The sequence below is a fragment of the Thamnophis elegans genome, chromosome 10 (assembly GCF_009769535.1).
Source record: "Thamnophis elegans isolate rThaEle1 chromosome 10, rThaEle1.pri, whole genome shotgun sequence".
NCBI classification, from domain to species: domain Eukaryota; kingdom Metazoa; phylum Chordata; class Lepidosauria; order Squamata; family Colubridae; genus Thamnophis; species Thamnophis elegans.
The window spans coordinates 65033118-65055782 of NC_045550.1; the positions used below are offsets into that span (position 1 = coordinate 65033118).

General features: G+C 45.3%; 1 protein-coding gene across 1 annotated transcript in view; it reads left to right on the forward strand.

Annotated features, from left to right (window-relative positions):
* The window catches only part of CLCN2 (chloride voltage-gated channel 2), a 95178-nt gene that overhangs the window by 59012 nt on the left and 13501 nt on the right, over nt 1-22665 (forward strand). Inside the window, 5 exon segments of the mRNA XM_032225127.1 lie at nt 4122-4191; nt 5803-5913; nt 7307-7520; nt 12727-12860; nt 20871-21055. Of these exon segments, the coding sequence (XP_032081018.1) occupies nt 4122-4191; nt 5803-5913; nt 7307-7520; nt 12727-12860; nt 20871-21055 (714 nt within the window).

The window sequence follows — 22665 nt, forward strand, 5'->3', positions numbered from 1 at the left end:
GTGGCAGGGGAAGGATACTGCAAAATCCCCATTTCCTCCCGATCAACTGGGACTCAGGAGGCAGAGAATAGATGGGGGCGGGGCCAGTCAGAGGTGGCATTTACCGGTTCTCCGAACTACTCAAAATTTCCGCTACCGGTTCTCCAGAAGTGGTCAGAACCTGCTGAATACCACATCTGAACCACACCATCGTGAATTCTGGTTTTCTTGATAAATGACAAGATGTCAGGCTTGTAGGAAGTACCGAGAAGGAGGTTGCAATGGTAGCGTTTTTGTCAATAAAGAGAATATTCACCTAACAAGTTTGAGCAAAAAGTTTAACAAAAGGAAACGGTACATCATCATCATCCTCCGTTGGCTGACAATGATCCTTTATTAGTCTTTTATGACAGCTTGTGATTGCAAAACCGATCTGCTTGATGAGATTATGCTCTTAACGCATTGTGCAGCCCTCAAAATGGGATAATTCAGTAACCAGATGAAGCAAGTCGACCAGGTTCCACCACAAAACCGCGGACGACAAAATCACGGTCGACGAAAGCGTGTATGTGATGTCATCACAGCGCGACGAAAAAGATCGAAAAATGTAAAAATAAAGCGAAAACCTTACCATAACCCCCCCAAACCTAACCCTAAACCTAACCCTAAACCTAACCCTTAAGCTAACCCTAAACCTAACCCTAAACCTAACCCTTAACCCAACGAAAAACCTAACGCTAACCCTTAACCTAACGCTAAACGTAACGCTAACGCTCTAAACCTAACCCTAACCCTTAACCTAACCCTAACCCTAACCCTTAACCTAATGCTTACCTTTATGTGAATCGGCTTGCTGTAATTTAATTTTTATTTCAATTTTTCGATCTTTTTCGTCGCGCTGTGATGACGTCACATATGCGATTTCGTCGACCGCGCTTTTGTGGAACGCGGTTTTGACGGGTCACGAGTCGACCAACCCTCCGACTTGGGGGAAATTAGATTCGGCTTTTCTTCCTGATCAGCTAGTTTTCTAAGGGCTGGGAAAGCCCTTTCGCTATGAGGGAATGGACGAATATGCGATTCTTTCTCACGTAGTTTGAAATCACTTCAATCAATGATGGTGAAGTTTTTCGGGACCAAGTGCCCAAACCGGAAAGTGTGCACATGTGTGCATGTGTCCGCGTGTCGGAGCACCGAAAACCCAAAGATCAGCTGATTGGTGTGCACATGCCTTTTTATTTTTGGTCATTTTTCAAGCTGTTTTCTGGGCCATTTTCAGGCCATTTTCCAGCTGTTTTTCGAGACATTTGGTGGGTGTTTTCAGACCATTTTCCGGGCACTTTCCCAGCTGTTTTCTAGGCCATTTTAGGGCCGTTTCCAGGACATTTTCTAGGCCCTTTTCAGGCTGTTTTGGGGCCATTTTCTGGGCCATTTTCAGGTTGGTTTCTGGCTGATTTCAGGGCCATTTTCCAGGCTGTGTTTCAGGCCATTTTCAAGCCATTTTCAGGGCTGTTTTCAGGCTGTTTTCAGGGCCATTTTCAAGGCTGTTTTTCGGGCTGTTTTCAGGTTGTTTTCAGGGCCATTTTCAAGGCTGTTTTTCGGGTTGTTTTCAGGTTGTTTTCAGGGCCATTTTCAAGGCTGTTTTTCAGGTTGTTTTCAGGTTGTTTTCAGGGCCATTTTCAAGGCTGTTTTTCGGGTTGTTTTCAGGGCCATTTTCAAGGCTGTTTTTCAGGTTGTTTTCAGGTTGTTTTCAGGGCCATTTTCAAGGCTGTTTTTCGGGTTGTTTTCAGGTTGTTTTCAGGGCCATTTTCAAGGCTGTTTTTCGGGTTGTTTTCAGGTTGTTTTCAGGGCCATTTTCAAGGATGTTTTTCGGGCTGTTTTCAGGCTGTTTTCAGGGCCATTTTCAGGCTGTTTTTTGGGTTGTTTTCAGGCTGTTTTCAGGGCCATTTTCAAGGCTGTTTTTCGGGTTGTTTTCAGGTTGTTTTCAGGGCCATTTTCAAGGATGTTTTTCGGGCTGTTTTCAGGGCCATTTTCAGGCTGTTTTTCAGGCCATTTTCAGGCTGTTTTCAGGGCCATTTTCAGGCTGTTTTTCGGGCCATTTTCAGGCTGTTTGCGACCTTCTGACATGCAAAGTCAATGGGTAAGCCAGATTCACTTAACAACGGTATTGCTAACTTATCAACTGCAGTGATTCGCTTAACAACTGTGGCCAAAAAGTCGTAAAATGGGGCGAAACGCAGTTGGTCTCAGGTAGCCACAGGCATTTTGGACCAAAATGCCTGTGGCTATGCGAGACCAAGTGTGTTTCGCCCCCTTTTATGACCCTGTGGTCGTAAGACAAGGACTACCTGCAGTTGGAAATTAATCCTCAAAGGGAAGGGGAGTTTGTTTTGCCCTTTTAAACATCAGACTAACTTTATAGATCTACTTTGGGGGTATAGGGTGTGTGTGACAGAAAAAGAATTTTTATGAGTAGCATATCAGTGTGGGGGGGGGGGGGAATTGAATTTTTTTTTTTGTAAGGATTGAAGTGGCATAAAATGATTGCAGAAGGCAGGGAAGCATCTGGAGGGAGGGAAGGAAGGAAGGAGATGGATAAATTAAAATTAATACCTCAGTCAGATTGGATCGTTGGAAGACAAATAGAACAAAGGAATAAAGTCAAGAGCGCGTCAGTTAATCCTAGATCACGAGAGGTGGATTAACAAGGCCGCTTCAATTGCCACATTAAGATAAACGATGACAAAGTTAAAATAATGAGAAGGCTGAGACGGATATCTTTATCAAATTTGGATGGATTTTCCAGTTTATCTCAATCGCAGTAGACTATAACCGTGATGGCAAACTCTGTTTAGTCCTCTCTGCTGGCCGTCGCGCGCCAGATCTCCGCGGCGTTTCTTTGGTGAGCTTCTGTTTCCCTGCAAATGATGAAACAGAAGCTCACCAAAGAAAAAGGATGTTACTTTCTTGCCGCACTACCAGTGTTGGGATATGCTGCGCCTGCACGCATCTCTACCCATGCACACGTTCGTGCATTTTTGTGCATGCACACAGGCATATCGGTGTGTGTGCATGTCGGCACATACATGCGTTTGTGCACGAATGCACCTTTCAGTTTCACTATCTAAGAAAATGAAATTTAATGGTGAAAAGAGTTAAAGTTCTACATTTAGGCAAGAAAAACGAAATGCACAGGTACAGTATAGGTGGTACCTTCCTCAATAGTAGTAACTGTGAGAGGGATCTTGGAGTCCTAATGGACAACCATTTAAATAGGAGCCAGCCGTGTGCAGCAGCTGCCAAAAAAGCCAACACAGTTCTAGGCTGCATAAACAAAGGGAGAGAATCAAGATCAGGTGAAGTGTTAATACCACTTTATAAGGCCTTGGTAAGGCCACGCTTGGAATACGGCATTCAGTTTTGGTCGCCACGATGTAGAAAAGATGTGGAGACTCTGGAAAGAGTGCAGAGAAGAGCAACAAAGAGGATTAGGGGACTGGAGACTAAAACATATGAAGAACGGTTGCAGGAACTGGGTATGTCTAATTTAATGAAGAGAAGGACTAGGGGAGACATGATAGCAGTGTTCCAATATCTCAGGGGCTGCCACAAAGAAGAGGGAGTCAAACTATTCTCCAAAGCACCTGAGGGTAGAACAAGAAGCAATGGGTGGAAACTAATCAAGGAGAGAAGCAACTTAGAACTGAGGAGAAATTTCCTGACAGTGAGAACAATGAATCAGTGGAACAGAAGTTGCCTCCAGAAGTTGTGAATGCCCCAACGCTGGAAGTCTTTAAGAAGAGGTTGGATAGCCATTTGTCTGAAACGGTATGGGGTTTCCTGCCTAGGCAGGGGGTTGGACTAGAAGACCTCCAAGGTCCCTTCCAACTCTGCTATTGTATTGTAACTGCAATGGTCAATTCGTTACGTGCGAAGACCAGTTGGAGGTAACTTTTTTCCCAGTGCTTGTCGTAACTTCAAACAGTCGCTGAATGAATGGTCGTAAGTCGAGAACTGCCAGGGCAACCAACAGGCCTGCTGGCTGGAGGCAATGGGGATTGTAAGCTAAACATCCTGAAAGACCCCAAACCAAGGAAGACCACCTTCTGCTAATCAACACTTGTCTTTCTGTCTCCCTTCAGTTCTGGATGTCGGCTTTGGCGACCACCATCCCTGTGCCTTGCGGGGCATTCATGCCCGTCTTTGTCATTGGTAAGTTCAGCCCCTGCGCCTGTCCTCCCTCTTTCTTTCATGCCCAATTTGGAGCTACTGCTTTTCTTGATATTGGCCTGTATTTGAACCCTTCCTTTTCCAGGCAAATATAGATAATCCTAGTCTGGTGAGAGCAGAGCAGAGCAGAGCAGAGTAGAGTAGAACAGGAAAAATGAGTGGAATGGAATAGGATAGGATAGGATAGGGAAAATGAGTGGAATGGAATAGAATAGAATAGAGTAGAGTAGAATAGAATAGAATAGAATAGAATAGAATAGAATAGAATAGAATAGAATAGAATAGAGAAAATGAGTGGAATGTGTAGGATAGGATAGGATAGGATAGGATAGGATAGAGAAAATGAGTGGAATGGAATAGAATGGAATGGAATATAGAATATAGAATATAGAATATAGAATATAGAATATAGAATATAGAATATAGAATATAGAATATAGAATATAGAATATAGAATATAGAATATAGAATATAGAATATAGAATATAGAATATAGAATATAGAATATGAATGGAATGGGAGGGAATAGAATGGAATAGAATGGAATGGAATAAATAGAGAATGGAGTGGAGGAGTGGAATGGAATGGAATAGAGTAGAGTAGAATAGAGTAGAATAGAGAAAATGAGTGGAATGGAAAGCAATGGGATAGAATGGGATAGAATAGAATAGAATAGAGAAAATGAGTGGAATGGGATAGGATAGGATAGAGAAAATGAGTGGAATAGAATGGGATGGAATGGAAGGGAATGGAACACAATGGAATACAATAGAATAAATAGAGAATGGAATGGAGTGGAGTAGTGGAATGGAATGGAATAGAATAGAATAGAGAAAATGAGTGGAATAGAATAGAATAGAATAGAGAAAATGAGTGGAATAGAATAGAATAGAATAGAGAAAATGAGTGGATTGGAATGGAATGGAGTAGAATAGGAAAGGATAGGCTGTTATTATGTTATTGAAAGTGGTTTATTTGGAGGGGGGGGATTGTCTTGTGGGAAGATAGATAGTGGGTTTCCTTTGATCTCCCTCCCAGACCCAGAAAATTGGTTCCTCATTCTTCCCAAGAGCAGAGTAAGTCCGTCATCTGTCCGTCTTTGCTGTGGCCTGCCAGCACCCAATGGAGCTGACAGCAGATTGGGACAGTGGGGAGGTTGGGGAGGAAGATGGGCCAGTCCTGGAGCCTGGGGAAGGCTCTGATGAGGGCTCTGTGTCAGAGGGAGAGATGGGGCGAGGACTGTCTGACAGTTATCAGCTGCCTTCGGAGTCAGACCTCAGTGGGGCAGAAGAACAGCTGGAGCCTGTTCCTGATATGCACATGTGCAGAGTTGCCAGACGAAGGGAAGAGCTAAGGAACAAGGGTCGACTTGGGAGTAAGGCCACAGGTGGATGATGAATGGCCCCTCCCAGAGGGAATAAAAGAGGAGCGAAAAGGGAGTGGAGTTTGCAGGAGACAATTAGTTCATTCCTGCATTCTTGCCAAGTATTGCGGTGTCTGATAGATATGGGCCTGGCCACTCTCCAAGCCTGAGAAAGGTCAGACCAGTCTTCTCCCTTCCCAGCCTTCTGATTTTCCCTCTCTTTGCAACAGGGGCAGCTTTTGGGAGGCTGATGGGTGAGAGCATGGCAGCTTGGTTCCCCGATGGCATTCACACCGACAGCAATATCTACCGAATTGTGCCAGGGGGTTACGCAGTGGTAGGTAAGAAGCAACTTTTCTTCTATTTAAAATAATAATAATAATTCAGGAGGGTTGGTTGACACAAATGTTTGCTGGGCCTATTTCTGGGGCTGCAAGAAGAAAATAAAGAACGTTAAAATAGTAACAAAGAAAGAGAGATGTTTCAATGTTGGTGCCTTCAGTGTCACAAATTGGCGGAGTGAGATTCAAATAGTGCTTGGAGACCTCCACCTCGGTGGCATCACTAATAAAAGTTTTAACAATTTTGTAGTGTTTAACTATGTTCACAGCTCATGCACTCACCTGCAAGTGAGATGGGTGGTCATATAAGATGGATGGATGGATGGATATATGGATATATAGGTGGATGAATGGATGGATATATGGATGGATGGATGGATGGCTGTGGGTAGATTGAATGGATGGACAGATGATAGATAGATGGATATATGTATGTATGTATGGAAATATGGATGGATGGATGGAAATATGGATGGATGGATGGAAATATGTATGTATGTATGTATGTATGTATGTATGTATGTATGTATGTATGTATGTATGACTGTGGGTAGATTGAATGGATGGACCGATGATAGATAGATAGACAGATAGACAGACAGACAGACACACACACACACACACACAAACACACATACATACATACATACATACATGGAGGGATAGATGGATATATGGATGGATGGATAGATGGATGGATAGATGGAGGGATGGATGGAGGGAGGGAGGGATAGATGGATGGATGGATGGATGGATGGATGGATATATGGATGGGTGGATGGATGGATAGATGGATGGATGGCTGTGGGTAGATTGAATGGATGGACCGATGATAGATAGATAGATAGATTGATGGATGGATGGATAGATAGATAGATATATGGATGGATATATGGAGGGATGGATGGATGGATATATGGATGGATGGAGGGATAGATGGATGGAGGGATGGATGGATATATGGATGGATGGAGGGATAGATGGATGGAGGGATGGATGGATATATGGATGGATGGATGGAGGGATAGATGGATGGATGGATGGATGGATGGATGGCTGTGGGTAGATTGAATGGATGGACCGATGATAGATGATAGATAGATAGATAGATAGATAGATAGATAGATAGATAGATAGATAGATAGATATGGATGGATATATGGATGGATGGATGGATGAATGGATATATGGATGGAGGGATATATGGATGGAGGGATATATGGATGGAGGGAGGGAGGGATGGATGGAGTGGGTGGGTGGGTGGGTGAATCTCAAATGTTGGGTCCCACCAAACTTCCAGCGGGTCATCTTCCCAATCAGATGCCTTCACCATCTCCTAATGCAAAAAACTGCTCTTCTCTAACACGGCTTCCCCCCCCCCCTTCCTCCCCAGGTGCAGCTGCCCTCTCTGGGGCCGTCACCCACACGGTCTCCACCGCCGTTATCGTCTTTGAGCTGACCGGACAGATCTCACACATCCTGCCGGTTATGATTGCGGTGATCCTGGCTAATGCTGTGGCCCAGAGTTTGCAGCCTTCCCTCTACGACAGCATCATCCGGATCAAGAAACTGCCCTACCTGCCAGAGCTGGGTTGGGGACATCAGGAGTAAGTGTGCATGGATGTGGGCACAATCCGTACTCAGAACCAGGCCACGGACTGGGAGTTGGGGATTCTGCACTATACCATTTCAGATGAATGTTTGTCCAATCCAGTGGTGAAATTCAAAAACTTTTACTACTGGTTCTGTGGGCGTGGCTCGGTAGGTGTGGCAGGGGAAGGATTCTGCAAAAACCCCATTCCCTCATCACTCCAGGGGGAAGGATACTGCAAAATCTCCATTCCCACCCTACTCTGGGGCCAGCCGGAGGTGGTATTTGCCGGTTCTCCGAACTACTCAAAATTTCCGCTACTGGTTCTCCATAGCCTGTTAGAACCTGCTGAATTTCACCCCTGGTTCAATCTCTTTTTAAAAATATATTCGCACAATCTTCTCTTCACAAAGCAACAGATAGAAAAAACTGGATTTCTGGATTTTTAAAACCTATTCTGTAGGTGTGGCCTGCTTTGTGGGAGTGGCTTGCCGGCCATGTGACCGGGTAGGAGTGGCTTTCCGGCCATGTGACCAGGTGGGAGTGGCTTACCAGCCATGTGACTTTGTGGGCGTGGCCAATTTGTAAAATGTGAAACTCACTTAACAACGCTCTTGCTTAGCAACCAAAATGTTGGCTCAGAAACTCTGGCATTTGAAGCACGCAAGCCTTAAAGCTGTCAAGTTACAAGACCCTTGCACCCCTAACCCTTTAGGGAAAAAACCCCAGGGGTGTTCAAACTTGACAACTTTAAGACTTGTAGACTTCAACTCCCAGAATTCCTCCTCTCGCTCTTCATCTTGATGATGTGCGGACGGGCAGGTAACGGCACTGTAGATTTGTGGAACCTATAGAAGAGGTTAGAACTGGCAGGAACCCACCCCTGCTGGCCACTCATATTGGTTTTCTACCAGCTTAGCCTCCAGGCAGAGATAGCAAAGTCAAGACCGGAGGGGTCTTAAAACTGAACTCCGTTTTCACTGGCAGAACAGTGCAGGAGGCCACTGGAGGTAACCCCAACACAAGTGATGTCGAGCTGGCCACACCCACCCTGGCCACGACCCCCCCCCCGAGGTCAAACGCAACCCTGATGTGGCCCTTAATGAAATTGAGTTTGACACCCTGCTCGAGTGCTTCTGCCAAAGCATCATTCAAGCGGTAGTTCGCAGGGGCGCAATTCCCTTTCTGTTATTATCTAGACCAGTGATGGCGAAACCTTTTCGCCTCGGGCGCCAAAGGCATGGGCGCTATCACAGGTGGTCGCATGCCCATCCCCATAATTTCACACACACACACACACACACACTGCGGCATGCCCCTGCACATGCGCGCATGGCCACCACCCCGCTGCCCTGCGCATATGCACATGGCTTTCTCGGAGCCTGGGGAGGGCGAAAACAGGCCTCCCCCCCCAGGCCTTTTGGAGGCTGGAAACGGCCCTTTCCGACTTTCGGTGGGCCTGATAGGTCCGGTTTTTTTGCCCTCCTCAGGCTCCGGAGGCTTTCTAGGCGGTCGAAAAACAGCGCAATGCGCAAACCGGAAGTCCGCTCCCAAACTTCCAGTTTGAGCGTTGGGCTGTTTTTGGTCCTCCGGAGGGTGAAAAACGGCCGAATATCAAGGCCAAAAATCAGCTGGCGTGCTGGAGCTGACAGGAACAACTCCTCACGTGCCCTCAGGAATGGCTCCGTGTGCCACGCATGACATAGCTTCGGCATCACGGATCTCGACCTTACAACCTTGCAGGTTTCCCTGGGACCAAAGTGCACAACGCCCTTGAAGCTGAGAATTACACTTATTTATTTATTGTTTTGCATTTTTTCCTTTGCGAAGTGCAGCCGGGTGACCAACGAGAGGATTTTTCCGAGGGCTAAATTAAAGGTGAAAGTGAGTGTCCCCCCAAAATACAGGCAGGAAGCCTGGAAGATATAGGGGTACTTCGATACCGAACTGTTCTGAAACGCGTCGAATGTGGGACTCAAGGCATTTTTTTTAATGAAAATTTTGTCCCGGTACTCATCATTTATTCGGCCCTCGGCTGCCTTGAGACTCACTTTATTATTCCTTATGGGGAGATTTTGTTGGTTACTCATCGTTTTTGGTACTCATCACGCCTCCCGGAACCAATTAAGGATGAGTACCGAGATACCACTGTAATTTTAATCAGAAGAAATGAATGCCTGAAGCAACCTATTTCACCCTTTGAAACCTGCCCCTTTCAAGTGTAGGAACATTTTGGCTACACTTATCACAACACATTTTGAACATCTGTGAAGGGGCGGGGTGGGTGGAATTATCCACCTCTGTTTTAAAGAGCAATGCCACGCCTGTAATGTCACCCTCTCTGGCATATTGGACGAAGATCTAGCTGGGTTAGCATTAATCGAAGTTAATTTTCCCAAGTGTTAATGTGTTGTCTGAATCCAACCTAGGGGGGGGGGGGGCTGCTGGGAGTTCGGGAGAACCTCTAGCTAAGATTCTGTGCAGTTCAGAGAACCCCCAAATCCCACTCCTGGTGAGGGAAAAGCAGAGGAAGAATTGGAGGGAATGTAAGAGTAGGAGAGAGGGGAGGAAAGGGAAGAAAAAGGGAAGGGTAGAGGAGAGGAAGGGGAAGGAGAGGAGGAAGGAAGGAAGGAGAGAAGAAAGAGAAGAAAGGGGGAAGGAAGGAGAGAAGGAGAGAAGAAAGGAAGGAAAGGGAGGAGGAAGTGAAGGAGGAAAGGAAGGAGGGAGGGAAGGAAGGAGAGGAGAGAAGAAAGGAGGGAAGGAAGGAGGGAAGGAAGGAGAGAAGGAGAGAAGAAAGGAGGGAAGGAAGGAGGGAAGGAAGGAGAGACGGAGAGAAGGAAGGGGGGAAGGAAGGAGGGAAGGAGAGAAGGAGAGAAGAAAGGTGGGAGGGAAGGGGGAAGGAGGGAGGGAAGGAAGAAGGGAGGGAAGGAGAGAAGGAGAGAAGAAAGGAGGGAAGGAAGGAAGAAGAAGTAGGATTGTTGTAAAATAAGATGGGTTTATGGGATGGTAAGAAAGCAACTTCAATTATATTGTCAACTGTAGGGGAGAAAAATTGTTACAAATACATATTATTAATAACAGTTATGAGATCATATAATTGTGAATGTATATAATATTTAAAAAAATAAAAAATAATAAAAAAATCCCACTCCTGGCTGGCCCCACCCACCCTATCCCGCCCTCTCAGGAGTCTCCACCCAGCCCGGTTTGGATACAGGTAAGTGCAGGATCTGCACGGAGGCTCTGAGAGGGGGGGGGGGGGACGGGCCTACTGGAAGCTTGGGAAGGTTGGAAATGGGTCCATTTCTGTCTTCCGAAGCCTGGGGAGGCAGTTTTCGCCCTCCCGGAGGCTCGACAAAAACCTCCAGAGTCCAGAGAGGGCAAAAATGCCCCCCCCTGCCATGATGCAGGAGACTGACTAGGCCACACCCACCAGGGCCATGCCCACCCAGCAACTGGGCAGAGAACTCCTTGCTCAAATTTTTGAAGCCCACCCCTGATCCCCAAGGTCAGGAGTACCCTTGGGAGTACCCCAAGGCTCTGTTTTAGGCCCCGTACTCTTCAACATCTTCATCAATGATTTGGATGAGGGAATAAATGGGGGACTCATCAAATTTGCAGATGACACCAAGCTGGCAGGAATAGCCAACACTCCAGAAGACAGGCTTAAATATACAGAAGGATCTTGACAAACTTGAACATTGGGCCCTATTTAAGAAAATGACATTTAATGGTGAAAAGAGTAAAGTTCTACATTTAGGCAAGAAAAACAAAATTCACAGGTACAGTATAGGTAGTTCCTTGCTGAATAGTAGTAACTGTGAAAGGGATCTTGGAGTCCTAGTGGACAACCATTGAAATAGGAGCCAGCCATGTGCAGCAGCTGCCAAAAAAGCCAACACAGTTCTAGGCTGCATAAACAGAGGGATAGAATCAAAATCACGTGAAGTGTTAATACCACTTTATAATGCCTTGGTAAGGCCACACTTGGAATACTGCATTCAGTTTTGGTCACCACAATGTAGAAAAGATGTGGAGACTCTAGAAAGAGTGCAGAGAAGAGCAACAAAGAGGATTAGGGGACTGGAGGCTAAAATATATGAAGAACGGTTGCAGGAACTGGGTATGTCTAGATTAATAGAACGAAGGACTAGGGGAGACATGATAGCAGTCTTCCAATCTCTCAGGGGTTGCCACAAAGAAGAGGGAGTCAAGCTATTCTCCAAGGCACCTGAGGGTAGGACAAGAAGCAATGGGTGGAAACTAATCAAGGAGAGAAGCAATTTAGAACTGAGGAGAAATTTCCTGACAGTTAGAACAATTAATCAGTGGAACAGAAGTTGCCTCCAGAAGTTGTGAATGCCCCAACACTGGAAGTCTTTAAGAAGATGTTGAATAGCCATTTGTCTGAAACGGTAGAGGGTTTCCTGCCTAGGCAGGGGGTTGAACTAGAAGACCTCCAAGGTCCCTTCCGACTCTTCTATTGCATTGTATTGATCCAACCAATTTCCTTTCATTGGCCAGAGAAAAGGCAATAAGACTGGTTTTTTAAAAAACAAAACATTGGAAGTCTTATGTGGGCTTTTTGTTGAAAGACAAAAAGAATCATAATCATAATTCTCTGCATTGATGATTATGGATTTGAAGAATTTGGGTCAAAAACAAAGGTGTAAGAACAATGGCAATTATCAGAAAGAAGTGTGGAAGTCTTAAGTCTATGTTTTCTTTCATTTCTATTTTCTTTTTTTTAATATTCTTTTTTTAATTGTATACTTCAATTGTATTGAAAAATTCTAATTCAAAACCTACTGATTTTGTTCACTGTAGAGGTAGTTCTAGACTTACAACCATTCATTTAGTGACCGTCTAAAGGGACGTACGACCGTTTTCCACACTTACACCCATTACAGCATCCCCATGGTCACGTGATCAATATTCAGATGCTTGGCAACTCACATTTACGACCATTGCTGTATCCGACCTTGTAACCAAAATGTCACTGTGGAAGCCAGATTCACTTAGCAACCATGTTACTAATTGAACAAGAGCAGTGACAAGAAAGTGGGGCAAAACTCCCTTAACAACCGTCTCACTTAGCAACGGAAACGCCATTATGGTCATAAGTCGAAGACTACCTGTACTTTAATGCATGCGGCATATCCAGAGAGTAGGTTAAATCAATGTTCATTGTGTAAATCCAGCCTGCTTGTTTGCATTTTCAGGAAGTACAACGTCCGCGTGGAGGACATCATGGTGCGTGACGTACGTTATATCACACTGAACTGTAGGTACCGCGATCTTCAGGATGTGTTACACAGCACCAAGATGAAGAGCCTAGCACTGGTGGAATCAGCCGGTAAGAGAAAAGGATGGGCAGGCAGGTGGGGAAGGTGGGAGGAGCTTAGGAGTGGTATAACTTGCTTTTGCAAGCAAGAACTAAATACCCCCAATCTACTTTTTACAACCAGCAATACCAATAGCACTTAGATTTATATACTGCTCCATAATTCTTGACAGCAGCAGCTCCCAATTTTTCAGGCACCAGGGACTGGTCCCGTGGAGAGAGATTTTTTCCCCGGACTAGGGAGGGGGAGGTTTCACATGCTACCCGCATCCCGCAGAAGGTTCGGACAGTGAGGAGGTTGGGGAGGAACCTGGGCCAGTCCTGGAGTCTGGGGAAGGCTCTGATGAGGGCTCTGTGTCGGAAGCAGAGAGGGGGCCAGGGCCGTCTGACAGTTATCAGCTGCCTTTGGAGTCAGACATCAGTGGGGCAGAAGAACAGCTGGAGCCTGTTCCCGATGTACGTACGCATGCGCAGAGTTGCCAGACGAAGGGAACAGCTAAAGAGCAGGGGGTCGACTTGGGAGTAAGGCAGTGGTGGGATTCAAATCATTTAACAACCGGTTCTCTGCCCTCATGATTTCTTCCAACAACCAGTTTGCTAAACTACTCCGAAAGTTACCAACCGGTTCTCCCGAAGTGGTGCGAACTGGTTCGATCCCACCACTGGAGTAAGGCCACAGGTGGACAATGAATGGCCCCTCCCAGAGAAGATAAAAGAGGAGCAAAAGGGGAGTGGAGTTTGCAGGAGGCAATTAGTTTGCTTAATTGGTTCGTGACTCTCCGAGGCTCCTTGCCAAGTTTTGCAGAGATCAGCCTGGCAGCTCTCCAAGCCAGATAAGGTCTGTGACTGTAAATCCTCCCTTGAAAGACTGGATGTGAATGAGCAGAATTCACAGTAAATTTATAAAAGGGTTTTTTTGTCAGGACAAGGAGCTTGCTTCATGCTCTCGGGAAGCCTCTATCAGAACATTGGTAAGGCCCAATGCTGGCCTTCCAGCATTGACAAGTGCATCTTCTGAGCGTGCAGATGCTTAAACGGAAGCATCAGCGCCTAAACATCGGCGCACGTGTTACGGCCATGTGCATTTTCCATGGGGACAAATATAGATTTTCTTAGTTTGTCCAATGCCTCTTCCAAAGGAGCTCGTGCAATTTCTATTTTCCTAAATGCTCTATCGATTGGTGAGTCAAGCGATCAGCTACTGACATCACCGAGCCCAAATTATAACAACATCAAAAGATTCAGCACGTTTGTCGCTGAATTGGATGCGAAATTAGAGAGGGGAAATGATCCGTTCAAATCATAATTGCCAACATGATATTTTTGAAATTCTTCTTAGATCAAGCTCGATTTGTGGTTTGTTTTTTTTAAATATTATATAGCCAGAAAGACATCATGGCAACAAAGGGAGTCTAGTAGACTATGACGCATCTGACTTCCCCTTTGTATTATTTCTGGAGCATCCTTAAAAAAGGTTTGATACTCCCAACTGGGACGACGTCCTCAGTTGCATTCACACAACCATCTGAACCAAGTCAGCTAAAGGTCTTTACGTCTGCATCAACAGGCTAAACTTGAATAAATGTCTGTGAAGATTCTCAGTCATCCAGGTCATCGTTATCTCAAAGGTGCTTTTTTAAAAAGGAAGGGCAACTTGAGGAAGAAAAGAAAACATTTTGCTTTTCATCCAAGAAGCTTCATCTTGGATGAGAAGTGAAACAAGTTCTCCTCCTCCCCTCCAGCTTCTCCTCCTCCTCCTCCTTCTCCCCCTCCTTCTTCTCCTTCTCCTTTTTCTTCTCCTCTTCCTCCTTCTTCTCCTTCTCTTTCTTCTCCTCCTACTCCTCCTTCTCCCCTTTCTTTTTCTCCTCCTCCTTCTTCTCCTCCTCTTTCTCCTCCTCCTCCTTTTCCTCCTCCTCCTTCTCTTTCTTCTCCTCCTCCTCCTCTTTCTTCTCCTCTTTCTTCTCTTCCTCCTCCTTCTGCTCCTCCTTCTGCTCCTCCTCCTCCCCTCCAGCTTCTCCTCCTCCTTCTTCTCCTCCTCCTTCTTCTCCTTCTCCTTTTCTTTTCCTCCTCCTCCTTCTTCTCCTTCTCTTTCTTTTCCTCCTCCTTCTTCTCCTTCTCCTCTTTCTTCTCTTCCTTCTTCTTCTTCTCCTCCTCCTTCTCTTTCTTCTCCTCTTCCTCCTCTTTCTTCTCCTCCTCCTTCTGCTCCTCCTTCTCCTCCCCTCCAGCTTCTCCTTCTTCTCCTCCCCTCCAGCTTCTCCTCCTCCTCCCCTCCAGCTTCTCCTCCTCCTCCTTCTCCTCTTTCTTCTCCTCCTCCTTCTCCTCCACCTCTTTCTTCTCCTCCTCTTTCTACTCCTCCTTCTCCTTCTCATCTTTCTTCTTCTTCTTCTTCTTCTCCTCCTCCTGCTCCTCCTCCTTCTTCTCCTCCTCCTCCTTCCCTCTTTCTTCTCCTCCTCCTTCTCCTCCTGCTCCTCCTTCTCCTTCTCCTCTTTCTTCTCCTCCTCCTCCTTCTCCTCCTCCTTCACAAGGGGGAAAAAAATCTGCCTCTGCCTCCCAGCAATTTGCCTCCTGGAGCAAACAGCAGGTTTCACTTTCAATTTCAGCAGGGGCCTCCCGATGATCAGCTGTTTCAGGCTGCAGGGATTGCTATAGCCTTTTGCAGCCTCCGCAAGCCCCATTTTCCCGTTTGCTGCAAGGAGGTAAATTGCTGGGAGGCAGAGGCCAAAGGGTGGGGGCCGGCAGGTGGGCGGGGCTACATTCGGTGTATAAGACGCACCCAAATTTTCACCTTCTTTTGAGGGGAGGAAAGGTGCGTCTTATACTCCAAAAATATGGTATTTCCTGTTGAGATGCAGCAGATAGGCCACTATGGGACTCAGAATGCTGGCTTAAGTGAATGCCAGGTTTTAAACTTTAATTTGAATGTTCTTATTCGCTTCCCCTGTTCTTCCCATCGTGTTTTGCTTCCTGCGCTGGCATAAAGAGTTTTTCTTTCAGCCCGGTTTCCAACCGCCTCTGTTCCTCTCTTGCAAAAACAACAGCAACAAAACTAACAATTGCACTCCTGTGCTGTATTAGTCATCCAAATTAGTAGTTTCGCCATGTTTTGCTTAGTCTGCATCTCACAGGAAGAGCGGAGAGGGACAGGAATCGTTCCTTAGCTTCTCCCGAGTGCAGCTACAAAGTGGGGTTTTTTTTAAACAACATTTAAAAGCAAAGACAGTAAGAAAAGTGGAGATCTCCAGGGTTTGAATCCTGCAGAGAAAACTCTTTTGTTTATGGAACAGTAAAAAAAAAAAACAACATCCAGTGTGTTCCAGCATCTGGAAGGGTTGCTAGATCAGTTCTGCAGTTGTGAAATAGGGAAATGGAGATTGCTGAATTCTAGTATGCAGTAATCCTGGCTGGGGAATTCTGGGAGTTGGAGTCCTCATATCTTAAAAGTGGTGAGGATGAGAAATACTGCTATAATGTCTCAAATCACCCATAGTTTGTCTCACCTCAGATAGAGATCTTTCCTTCTTTCCTTCTTTCCTTCCTTCCTTCCTTCCTTCCTTCCTTCCTTGTTTATCTCCTTCCTTCCCCATTTATCTCCTCCCTCCCTTCCTTCCTCATTATAGCTCCTTCCTTCTTTCCTCCCTCCCTTCCTTCCTCATTATAGCTCCTTCCTTCTTTCCTCCCTCCTTCCTTCACACTCCCTCCCTTCCTCATTTATCATCCCTCCCTTCCTTTATTTTTCCTTCTTTCTTTCCCCCTCCCTCCTTCCTTACTTTTGTCCTTCCTTCACTCCCTTCCTTCCACATTTATATCCTCCCTCCCTTCCTTCTTCATATTTCCTTCCTTCTTTCCCCTCTTCCCTCCCTTCCTCCCTCCCTCCTTCCTTCACTCCCTTCCTTCCTCATTTATATCCTGCCTCCCTTCCTTTATTATATTTCCTTCCTTCTTTCCCCCCTCCCTCCTTCCTTTCTTCCTTCCTTCCTTCCTTCCCTTCCTTCCGCATTTATGTCCTCACTTCCTTCATTATATTTCCTTCTTTCTTTCCCCCCTCCCATCCCTCCCTCCCTCTTCTCTTACTTCCTTCCTTCCTTCACTTCCTTTCCTTTCTGATTTATATCCTGCCTTCCTTCCTTCATTACATCCCCTTTCTTCTTTCTCCTCCCTCCCTCTCTCCTTCCTGCCTTCCCTCCTTGGTTAAAAATGTCCATCTATGTAAGTCTTTATGCGTGGCCAAGACTTTGTGCCCAGGGCTACAGGCCTATGAAATGTAGGGAATATGTTGCCTCCATAAATTTATTTTCCCACTTAGTTTAGAAAGCTTCAATCTGATGGGTTTGATCCTCCCTCTGTGTACCAGATGTTGTTTAATAACTTCTAGAGGGTTTAAAAAAAAATATTATCCCCAGATCTCCCTGAGCAAGCCAGTGGGGGAGGTAAAGGGATCTTGCTGAAAAGTCCTTTTTCCACCCGAGTGAACACTTTGATCTTGGCTAATGCAAAAGTCTAAAAAAAAAAAAAAGTTCAAAGAGAAATAAATGCTGATTCCGCTGGTGGTATCTAAGAAGCAAAAGTGGAGATGAAGGGCAATCCAAAGTCTGTACTTGTGATCTGCAGCGCTTGTGGCAAGTGTGTTTTCCTGCCTGAAAACATCCTGAGATGTTTGTATTTGCAACAAATACAAGCTGGTAACAATCTTTGATGAAACATTCAAAAGGCTTCACGGGCATTCTTCAACTGGAGAGAAAAGACCATGATTTATCATTTCAAAGGAATGGAGTGGAGTGGAGTGGAGTGGAATGGAATGGAATGGAATTGAATGGAATTGAATGGAATTGAATGGAATAAATAGAGAATAGAATAGAATAGAATAGAATAGAATAGAATAGAGCAGTGATGGCGAACCTATGACATGCGTGTCAATGCTGACACGCGTAGCCATTTGGGGTGACACGCACAGGATTTCATGCGATTCATCCTCGGCTCCTGCACGGCCGCCGAGGATGAAAGAATCTGTGCTGGAGGAACGGGGGGCGGGACGTGTGATCTCCCCCGCCCACACTCACTTACTGTATCGCCGCCGCCCCTTTCTGAGCGCAGGGGCTGCTGGTAAGGCGTGCCGTGCGCACACACGTCATCAGCGCGGCAAGGGAGGACCCGCAGGAGAGGAGCGCGGGAACAGTGCGCGCCTCTCTCCAGTCAGGCCGGCACAGAGAGTCTACTCCTGGGACTGTCGGTTATGACCGCACCACAGCAGGGAACAGCGGAGTGCCAACGGGAACTGTGAGCGCCATTAGCAGCAACTATTGGGGTGCCATGGACTTGTAATTGCCCACAATAACTGAGATAAGTGAGGGGGAGGTTGTGTTAGCTTGTTAGGCTAGTTAACCCCTAATTGGCTATCTATAATTCTATCTGCTGTCACTGGCCCACTGATGGAGCACCCAAAAAATAAAAAACAAGCTCAATAATATCAAGGGCAACATACGAAATCGACTGATGAACAAAGAAGTTACTAAGCAGGTATGTTAAATAATTTGTTTTTGGTTTATTAAATACAATTATATATTGCAATTATACATTTTTGTAGTTTAAACTATAAATTGGGCAAAATTATGTTTTTGTCGAAGTGACACACAATGCGAGTTATGCTCGATTTTTTGCCGATTTTTGACACACCACGCCAAAAAGGTTGCCCATCACTGGAATAGAGAATGGAATAGAATAGAGAATGGAATGGAATAGAATAGAGAATGGAATGGAATGAAACAGAACAGAGAATGGAATGGAATGGAATAGAATAGAATAGAATAGAATAGGGGAATGGAATGGAATAGAATAGGAATAGAATAGAATAGAATAGAATAGAATAGAATAGAATAGGGGAATGGAATGGAACGGAACAGAACAGAGAATGGAATGGAATGGAATAGAATAAAATAGAGAATGGAATAGAATAGAATAGAAAATGGAATGGAACGGAACGGAACAGAGAATGGAATGGAATAGAATAGAATAGGGAATGGAATAGAGTAGAATAGAATAGAATAGAGAATGGAATGGAACGAAACAGAATAGAACAGAGAATAGAATAGAATAGAAAATGGAATAGAATAGAATAGAAAATGGAACAGAACAGAGAATGGAATAGAATAGAATAGGGAATGGAATAGAGTAGAATAGAATAGAATAGAAAAGAATAGAAAATGGAATGGAACAGAACAGAGAATGGAATGGAATGGAATAGAGCAGAACAGAACAGAACAGAACAGAACAGAACAGAATAGAATAGAATAACAGAGTTGGAAAAGACCTTGGAGGTCTTCTATTCCAAATCTATTCTATTCTATTCTTAAAAGAAATGAAGGACCTATAACTTCTGGAGGCAAGCTGTTCCATTGGTTAATTGTCCTCACTGTTAGGAAGTTTCTCCTTAATTCCAGGTTGCTTCTCTCCTTGATTAGTTTCCACCCATTGCTTCTTGTTCTACCCTCAGGTGCCTTGGAGAATAGTTTGACTCCCTCTTCTTTGTGGCAGCTCCTGAGATATTGGAAGACTGCTATCATGTCTCCCCTAGTCCTTCTTTCCCTAGTCCTTTAACCCTAAATCCTGCAACTGTTCTTCGTATCTTTTAGCCTCCAGGCTTTTAATCATCTTAGTTGCTCTTCTCTGCCCTTTTCCCAAAGTCTCAACATCTTTTTTGCAATGTGATGACCAAATCTGGATGCAAGCATTCCAGGTGTGGCCTTACTAAGGCTTTATAAAGAGCTACTAAAACTTCATGTTATTTTGAGTCCACAAACGAAGGTATATCTTAGAAAGTAAGATAAATCACATGCCTCCAACAGGTTTTTGAGAACCTTATTTTGGTCAGATCCCAGCTTGAGTGTATGTTCCCAATTTACCCGCCCGAGTGTTGACTGTGGAATGCAAGTTGTGTTTTATTATTTTATTTTGTTCACTTATTGTTTGTTTTCTGGTATTGCACCCCCTTCCCTGCCTATAAATCTTAATAAAATGTAAAAAAATGTTTCTGGTCTTTGGCACCATATTGTTTAAAAAAAGGATTTTGAGAAATTGGATCATGTTCCGAGACAATGACATTGGTCAGGAAATTAGGAATTAAGGACACTTTTAGTCTTGAGGAAATAGTGAGGGCAGCTATTGGCTCCTATTTGTATGGCCAGTTATCTCCGAATATAATGGAGACGTTTTAAGCCCGGTGACTTCAGATTTGCTGTCCAAAGGACAGGAAGCCGGCCAGTTTTCTGCAGCGCCATTGTGCACGCCATTCAACTTTGCCACAATCCTTGTAACAGCCGTTTGGCCTTTTGGAGGAACAAGCGGAGTTAACATGTCAGGCACCGCAGGGGGTTAGGGAAATAGCTGCGCATTGAAGCAATTTGTAGCATCGGTTGCAAGTGCTGTATGCCAACATTTGCAAGGCAGCTGTACCCCTGAACCCCCTAAGCAGGACGAGTCACCGGGCTGCATTTGCATTGAATTTGCATTGCACCAGAGGTTGCTGGGAGAAATAGCTCACCATAAATATAAGAGAACTGGGACTTTATCCAGTGGATCAAGCTAGCCACCTGGGAACTGAGTTACTGGTTGTATTTGACTAGAGTGGAGTAGAATTAGAGTGGAGCGGAGCGGAGCGGAATGGAATAGAATAGAATAGAATAATGGAATGGAACATAACAGAACGGAAGAGAATAGAATAGAATAATGGAATGGAATAGAACAGAACAAGCTGGAAGGAACCCTGGAGGCCTTCTAGTCCAGCCCCTTCAGGATTATTTTAAAAACATAGAGAATTATCCCATTTTCAAATTATCCCACTCTCTGGATTCAGAAATGGTCGAATTTGCCCAGCATGATAAGCTGGAAGTCAAGCGTAATGCCGAGCAACTTTACTGAGCAGGCAAATGTGCCTCCTAATCTTTATCTGACTCAGTTAAACAGAGCGGCGCATTGCTTCGCCACTGGTCCTCAGTCCAAAAAATGGATTCCGTTCGCTTCCCTCTGCAGAATCCATGATCCTGCTCGGATCCATTGACCGCACGCAGATTGGTGCTCTCCTCCACGACCAGCTGAGCTACATTCGTCGCCGGCAGTTTATCCAGGAGAAAACGCAGCTGGAGCACCGGGTCCCTGAGAAGAGCCAGGAAAACAAGGAGCCACACCATGCGCCAGAGACAGGAGTGCGCTTTCAGGTGACTCTTTACACCCATGGTGACTTTGCCAACACCTTTCATTTTGTAAAGAACTCAAAACCAGTCAAATGTGAGGGAAATCGGGAGATTCAGTCAGCTTGAAGGATTTTTTTTTCTGAAAGTTTAGCTCTCTACAAAAACCTGAGCTACTAACGGTCAAGGGAAATGAAGGCCTTCCTTGTGGGCTGGATTTAGATCTCTTGTGGGCACGCAGGGATTCATGGCTGATGACGTGTTTGACCCCTCCCTCGGGCTCAGCCTGGTTGTCTCCTACAAAACCATTGGAAAAAGAGAAACATGCAGTCGCCTACACTCGGGGTGCAAAGCAATTGTCAGGGCACCTGGGTAACCCCAACAGGAAATACAACCGGATGAATGAATTCTACTTTCTAAGGCAGTCGTCAAATTATGACCGCCATGAAGCCTGCCCCATTACCGTCATAATCAAGGACAGTTGTAAATCAGATCACCCATGTGACTGACCCAATTTTATGACCTTTCTTTGCAGCGGTCATTAAACAAACATGGCACTCATTAAGTGAGCTAATGGTTTGCTAGAGGCGGGAAGCTAATGCAAGTTTTCAGCAAAACCATCTGTAAACCACTTCGAGTTGCTGAGAGCAAGTAGGCGGCTGTATAAATACACTAAAATAAAATAAAAAATTAATCAAATAAATAGATCAAACGCAATGTGGGAAACTCACTGCAAAAGATTTTAAATAGGGCCCGGTTGCCAAGAGCATGACGTACAGTCATGTGACCTCAGGGAGAGGGGCGGCCATATTAGAAATTTGAATCTGGATTGTAAGTACCCCCCCCCCCCAGGGAGATCTGTCATAACTCTGAACGGTTACTAAGCAACTAGTTAGAAGCTGAGGACTAATTGTCTTGCAAAGCTAAGTTAAGAGAATCTTGCAAATCTGAAGGCACAAATCCACTGCCTCCATTTTTAAGCAGCTGAACAATTAGGGCAGATGCTTCCTAGCATGTTTCCCCCAAAATACGACCTACCCCGACAGTAAGTCCTAGCTTGGTTTTTACACGTGTGGCCAATATAAGCCTGTTCTGACCCCCCCCCCCTCCGTACGGTGAGCTGCCGACCCAAGGTTACTATTAGCCACTTTATTCACAGCAATTATTCACAGACAAGACTTTGGCAGCAACCCAGATTTCCACAGATAAGAAATACACACAAGAGCTTCTCCAGCTTTAGTATAACGGTTGTGTCCTGCAAAAGGTTTCCTCCCAAAGTCTCTTCTTATATACTCTTTTGGGAGGAGCTTAATCACAACCACCTGGGCCCGATTATCTTCTATGTCTCCCTAATTGCTGCTGGTGCTTATCGGCCCATCTCTGCCTGGCGTCTGGGACCAACTCCCTTAGCTCCTCCCCACTGCTCCAGGGCCTGACGTCTTCACCACTGCTCCAGGGCCTGACGCCAGGGACAAACTCCCTTTGGCTTTCACCGCTGCTCCATGCCTCAGGCGCCTCCTGGTGGCCAACCAGCCTCTCTGGTCCCTGCTCGGAGTCTGAACCCTGCCAAGGGTCCTCCACATCGTCCAGAACCGACTCATAGGGTCCCTCGCTATCGGAGTCTGTTGGCAGCTCCA